The sequence below is a fragment of the Cicer arietinum genome, chromosome 3 (assembly GCF_000331145.2).
Source record: "Cicer arietinum cultivar CDC Frontier isolate Library 1 chromosome 3, Cicar.CDCFrontier_v2.0, whole genome shotgun sequence".
Classification (NCBI taxonomy): Eukaryota; Viridiplantae; Streptophyta; class Magnoliopsida; order Fabales; family Fabaceae; genus Cicer; species Cicer arietinum.
The window spans coordinates 75,237,158-75,243,909 of NC_021162.2; the positions used below are offsets into that span (position 1 = coordinate 75,237,158).

The following is a 6,752-nucleotide window of genomic DNA, read 5'->3' on the forward strand; positions in this document are numbered from 1 at the left end:
TAGAGCGTATATTTGTAACAGAAGGTTAAAAAAACCAATGAATAATAATCTAGATAATATAAAAAAAAATTTAGATAATATCAGGGTCAACACCCTATATTTAGTCCTAGCAGTCATTACCTTCCTTCAACTTCCTCCCTCCCAATCATCAATCACTTGGTTATACTTATTTAAATATATATGCACAAATATTTCCAATATGCAGAATGAAAACTTAAGAGCAGAAATACCTCCTAACTTCATCATCCCGTCTTTTAGCATCCATTTCTTTGCTTGGGGGGTACTTTGGAAGACTAGAAGGATCGCAAGCATACGGTTCTGTGGTAAAGAACTGCAAAATGTAGGAGCAAACAAGCAAAGCAGATGTAACTCAACAAGGATAACACCTGAATCACATTCAAGATCATTTCATTTTATAAATTCATACATGGATAGGTCAAATATTACACTGATTCTGGACTGTCTACATTTATCATGATCATTTATACTAGTCATTTGTTCCATGAACTCTATGAAGGACTCGCATTTAATTTTAATTCCAAAGAAACCACAAAAACAAATTGCTAAATCTATTCCAAGATGGGATTCATGTGGTTAAGATAAACACGGCTGAATACAGAAGCATCACCTCTAAGACTGCATTGAGTTTTGACGGGGTGGTTCTCCTATAGCAGCAGGTTATTTATTACCTTCACTCACATTGTTAGTATAGGATATCCGAAACAAGAAGCCAAAGAACCAAGCTCTTGGAAAATTTGATGTAAATATCAGAATATTCACTGAGTAAGATTGTTGTTAAGGATCATATAGCCTGAAAATTACAGGGTTTCATGTAGCTCATTATGTAGCCTAACCAAACATACTACCAAGCAGAGCTTCGAGTATGTGTTTTAGGGCTTCGTTTAGCTCAATATGCAGCTTAGTCATACGTATCACCAAAAAGATCTTTAAGTATGTATAGATATATACTCTGAGTGGTATGACTACAAAGCTAGGAATTAAAAAAAAAAAAACCAACCTCACTTCTTAAAGCATCTGAGGCGTGTTTCCGCTCAACAGGATCAATTGCAAGAAGAGTATCAATAAGGGGTAGAGCAGACGGTGGAAAACCTTTGAATGTCTCTCTTATGCATCTCTTGTATGGCTCTCGAGGTTTGAACAAGGTAGCATTGGGCAACTTTGACTTCTTCCAGTATTCATCAGAAGGTGAACCACATAGTTTGTATATCTTGTGCAGTTGCTCCACCTATGTGAGTAAGGAGTTAGAAAAAGTAATTGTGATTTTAAATAACTTACTATGCTATAGAAATTTGAAATTCTTACAAACTATGCATGAGATATACAACTTAACATAAGATCTAGCAAACTACTTAAATAGAGAAAGATACTAAAAATATAACGTTTGTGTGTACATTGTGGACAATGTAAGTTGGTAGTTATTGGTCCACATAGCATGTTTAGGTAACTGAAATGAAATTACTATTAATATCCTTATAACCACTAGCACCTCTATATCCTCATAAATGCAAACTATAATTAGAGCAAGATTACTGCAACCTAGATAGTTGTGAACTTGTGACACAGAAAACAAGGAAATAAAAAATCCTAAAAGCCACAAAATGAGATATGTAAGTTGTCACCTCTGTACGGCCGGGCATAATTGGTTTCCCAGCCAATAACTCTCCTAAAATACATCCAGCACTCCAAAGGTCTACACCCACACTATAATATGTGGCACCTAGAAGCAACTCAGGCGGCCGATACCAAAGTGTTACTACACGACTAGTCATGGGATGCCTATGGTTTGGATCAAACAAGGATGCCAATCCAAAGTCAGCAATCTTAAGTACTCCTTCGTTGTCAATAAGAAGATTTGATCCTTTGATATCACGGTGAAGTACATGACGGTTATGACAATGCTCTAGTCCTGATAGCAGCTGATGCATGTAACATTTTATCTGCAATTGAAGGGGCAGTTTTTTGGAAACATCAAATACTAATGCTTGAAAAGAAAGTGTGCAAATTACCAAAAAAATAACTTAAGCAATTATTAGATTATCAAGGCAAACCTGGTCTAACCTGAGGCTCTGTAAACCCGATTCCCGGGCTTGCAGCAAGTCCAGCTAAATCATGCTCCATGTAATCGAACACCAAATACAAACTACAGGACATCCTTGATGTAACTAAACCTTGCAACTTAATAACATTTGGATGATCCAACCTTCGCAGAATAAGAATCTCTCTAGCCATGAATTTAACGCTCTCAGGTTCCAAATTGTCGAATCGAACCTTCTTCATAGCAACAATTTTACCAGTCAACATGTCTTTAGCTTTGTACACATTACTATAAGTTCCTTGCCCAATCTAAAATGAAAGCAACATTAATGTGAGATTCTACACTACATTAGTTCCTCTTAGGCTCATACTATGCAAATACAAGGATTCAATTCCATTTTTTTTAACCATGTTATTGGTGAGAAGTATCCACCAGCTTTGCCGAGGAACCTGACTGACCACCTTTAGTGGGGTCTTTTCTTCTAACCACATTTTTTTTATACACAAGGCTCAAACCCGAGATCTTGCTTAAAGGATCAAAGTTCAGTTCCACTCGACGAATATAATATCGGTAGATTCAACTCCAATTAATTCTACCAACAAATTACTAACGGATCAATAATTCATAATTCAATCCACATGCACATATTCAAATAAGGCATGATCCATTAAATTAAATGCAACATAAAAAACATACACTAAAAAAAGAAAAAAGCTAGGAGAAAAACCTTATCAATTTTGTCAAAGGTATCAGCCTTTCGCGGAATCCAACCATTGAGAGCTTCTCCACACACTGCAGTGAGCCAAGGTGGCCATCCAGCAGCAACCTGCTCCCCATGTAAATGCTTCGGCGGATTACTTAGCCTTGGATTCGCCTTTGATCTTCTTCTTTCACTTCGCTGAACCCTATCACCACCATTATCAACCTCTACCACCGTATTCCCCTCACCGTTACTCGCCGCCTCCGCCGAAGCTTCATCGACTTTCCGGTTACTTTCATCACCCGAACCCTTCTTCTCGGAGATTATTCCAGACGACGCTTCACGACCAATCACACATCCCATTTTTTCAATCTATGCTTCATAATATCTTAACATCGCTTCTAATTCGCAATTACTAAACAATAACCGCTTCAATTAATCAATCAAAAACATTGATTAACAATATCAATAAATGAATAAATAAAACGAATGCAGCTTCACTTCACTTTACTTTAGTTATTACTATCCTTAGAGAACGATTAAAATTTGAATTTGAATTTGAATTCGAAATTGAAATTGAAATGAAATCACAAATGAAATTTCAGTAGCACAGTCGAGTAGAGAACCGCAAACTTTAGTACCGAAATTCAGTGATCTGCTTAGAAGGAAACTGAAAATGAAATAGTAGTTAAAATCAAAAATAAAAAAGAAATAAAAATAGAAAGAAAAAGAGAGTTTCTATAAGTCTGTAATAAAAAAGTGGTTATAGGGGTGTGTTTTGTTTGGGGGTGTATGTAGTATTTGGTTGGACTTATTGTCTGAGACAAGAAGAAAAAAGTATAAAGAGAGGATGAGATCTTCTTTACTCTCATTTTCTTAAATCAAGTCAAACCACAACTCAATTTCACAATTTACAATACTCAATTTCCTCAATCGAGTAGTATTTTTATTTTACTACTTTGTAAACGTAACGTAACTCCTAAGGCATGGACAATATATCCGTAATTCACAATCTTTATGCAATTTTTTACCTTTTTCATTTTGTTAGAAGTACACTACATTTTGTTTCATATATATCTGTAATGAGAACAAATGAGTAGGTTACCAAATTTGTAACACTATAGCTATAAAATTACAAATATTTCAAAAATATTAACAATTCTACTAAATGTTATTTTGTTATCAATTTTTCTATCAAATGTGTATAATTAAATTGTCGATTTGATCTCTACTATCAATAATTTACTATTAACTTGATCTTAAAAATTTATATTGAATTTATAAGTAAAATAGTGTTATAAAACGGTCATTAATAAAATAAATTAATATGGTATTATCCGATAAAATTTCAAATGTGTTTGAAACATTGATAGATCTATTTTAAAAGCGTATTACAAAGTTATTGATAAATTAATTGGTTTTATTCAAATGGTAAATTGATTATTTTTATAACAAAAAAAATTATTAAAAAAGACAGTATTCGAGAAGGAGCTGTCTTTTTATGTTTTTGGTCGACTAGAAGGAGCTGTCTTAACAAACTAAAATGTATTGAAAAATGATGTGGGCTACGATGTGTGTTACGAGACAAGTGACAAGCCAACCCATGTGCTAATGCTAACTACTATTCTGTTGTTGAAATGAAATTTGGATACCTTTTACGGGACATCAATTTCTCTTCCTTCTCATTTCACTTCTTTTTCCCTGTGCTTAACTGCTAATGACAGCTTCTTCTTTTTCTTGTGATTTCTTATGATAGCTAATAGTGCCCTTCTAATAGCAATTTGGTATAATGTTCTTCTCGTAACAATTTATTAGTATTACTTGCATGCGGATACTCTTTTGGCGTTATATAACTACTAATATACTAACATTTATCTATAAAAATAGTAATTAATAATTAGTATATCAAAAGTACATTATAAGATATAATTGGTTATTATTGAAATATTGTTATTTCTTATTTACATATTTATTTATAAGAAAGATGGATGATAGGATGTCTATTTGTCACTATAAATAGTAATCCCTTGGAGATTATTTCATTTGGACATGTGGATAGTGATTATTTTTTCACGGAGATAGAATGACTCACCCCATCCAGTCAAGAAGTTTGGAAATTAGAACGATGATCATATTTGTGATGGCAAATAATTTCATTCTCATGACAATTTATTAGTGTGTGCAAATACTCTTGTGTTTAAAAACGATTATTGATGTTGTAAAGATTATAATAAATTTTTTGTCCATAAAAAAGTAATAATCATTAATAAGAAAAGCAAATTGTTAGAAAAATATTGGTTACTATAAAAATAACATCACTTTTATAGCGTCGTTTCTTTATTACTCGTCTCACTATTATTAGAATTTAGAACCGAGTAATATTAATTTCATAATTAAACTATTATTATAATTTAGATGGGGAATTATATTTTCAAATCCATCCACTATTAATCAAGTGGTTGAGCTGGAGTGATGACGAATCGTTTGAAAGAACCTAAGTTTCAACCTTGACCAAAACCTATTTTTAGGGTTTTAGTTTACCATGCATACAAAGGCAACCAACATTATTTGGCTAGAACTACTACTCTTTTTATCCTCTATATACTCAATACTCATATAAGTATTTATGTTTAAGATGGCCAAGCTCAGAGCTTTATTCAAGAGACTTGGGTTTTGAATCTTCTTTTTCCTTGCTTTTGGATGTCTCTGTCATGGGAATCCTTGGAGGAGCTGAACAAACTGGAACTACTGATCTGATTCTCACAGCTGGGGCCATATTGAATAGAGGAGTAGACGTTCTTATCACCCCTGGACTTCGTGAGATGCCAGTTCTCAACCTTGAAGCAACAGAGATAGGTACTTCCCTATGTTGCACTGTGGAACCCGCAGATGAAGTAGGGCCCACGGTTCTCATCGTGGAATATGAAGCTGCTGGCGGTCTAAAACATCGGTTGGAACTAGCTTGTGAATGTGACATGGCAACCCTGGATGAGTTTTGCAGCTCAATGTTAACTGGTTTTTGTGCATATCCTGTGCTCCTATGAGAATGAGAATCCCACTCAGATTTCCCACTTTGTTCTCCTCTCAGTTCATCATTTCTACTACTGCTTTCGGAGCCGCCATGCTTCTGTCTCTCGTTCTCTGGAGCTGGTGATAGGATTCTTGTCTCATTGCTAAGGTTGCTAACTGCGGGATCTTCGGCTTTTTCCTCTTGTATTTCCCTAATGGTTACTGTTGACACCCCCCTGTTTAACTCCGGAGAAATTTGGTTTGAAAAGTAAAATGGAGGCCTAGGTGTAGCAATAGAAAATCTGGGTCCTACAGGAACTGATGCTAACTCTTTAGCTGGAAAATAAAGATAGTGATCTGGCTGGAGCACAGACTGCATTAATGGATAAATCTGCGGAGCGGGGGGATTAATTGGTTGAATGGTTAGTGCCAACAGGCGATTTTGTTGCTGCATAATTTGGTCTTGCTGCCAAATCTGATAAAGGGCCAACTCAGGCGAGAAGTTCGAGATTGTACAATGATGGCATTGCATAGGATACATCCCTGGAGTTGGCTGGGTTGACACCAATGAGGCTGTGATGGACTTTTGCCATCTATGTTGATGATTACTTTCCCGAAAGTTCTTTGAACCAGATGAATGTAAACTTGCAAGGACCCGAGCAACAATGACATGTTCCTGTTCTTCATTGCTTTTAGACTCGGAAGAAAATGAGGATGAAGTTGAAGATGATAACTGATTCTCTGACACTGGAAAGAAATTTAGAATAAATAGAATTTAAAGTAAGTCCTGGAAAGAAAAGAAGAAGCATAAGCCAGATAATGTCAAATCAAAAAATGAGACAAAATTATGTTGTACTACAGAGAAAGTTTCATGACTCTAAATTGGAAATATAAATATAATTACATTTTCTCAATGCAGACCAAGCAGCTATTGCAGCATTTTTCTGAGCCTGTTTCTTGGTCCTAGCTGGGTCTCCAGCAAAATGC

General features: G+C 35.0%; 2 protein-coding genes across 2 annotated transcripts in view; both read right to left on the reverse strand.

Moving 5' to 3' along the window:
* The window catches only part of LOC101490470 (probable serine/threonine-protein kinase At1g54610), a 5,373-nt gene extending 1,749 nt beyond the window's left edge, over window positions 1–3,624 (reverse strand). Inside the window, exons 1-5 of the mRNA XM_004494604.4 lie at window positions 2,784–3,624; window positions 2,080–2,364; window positions 1,641–1,958; window positions 1,019–1,246; window positions 231–331 (exon numbers count right to left, since the gene is read on the reverse strand). Coding sequence (XP_004494661.1) covers window positions 231–331; window positions 1,019–1,246; window positions 1,641–1,958; window positions 2,080–2,364; window positions 2,784–3,119 — 1,268 coding nt within the window. The 5' untranslated portion in view covers window positions 3,120–3,624. The remainder of the gene's footprint in view (window positions 1–230; window positions 332–1,018; window positions 1,247–1,640; window positions 1,959–2,079; window positions 2,365–2,783) is intronic.
* Window positions 3,625–5,179: 1,555 nt separating this feature from the next.
* The window catches only part of LOC101490795 (double-stranded RNA-binding protein 2-like), a 4,813-nt gene continuing 3,240 nt past the window's right edge, over window positions 5,180–6,752 (reverse strand). The window contains exons 4-5 of the mRNA XM_073365604.1: window positions 6,670–6,752; window positions 5,180–6,512 (exon numbers count right to left, since the gene is read on the reverse strand). The exon at window positions 6,670–6,752 is cut by the window's right edge and continues 3 nt beyond it. Coding sequence (XP_073221705.1) covers window positions 5,410–6,512; window positions 6,670–6,752 — 1,186 coding nt within the window. The 3' untranslated portion in view covers window positions 5,180–5,409. The remainder of the gene's footprint in view (window positions 6,513–6,669) is intronic.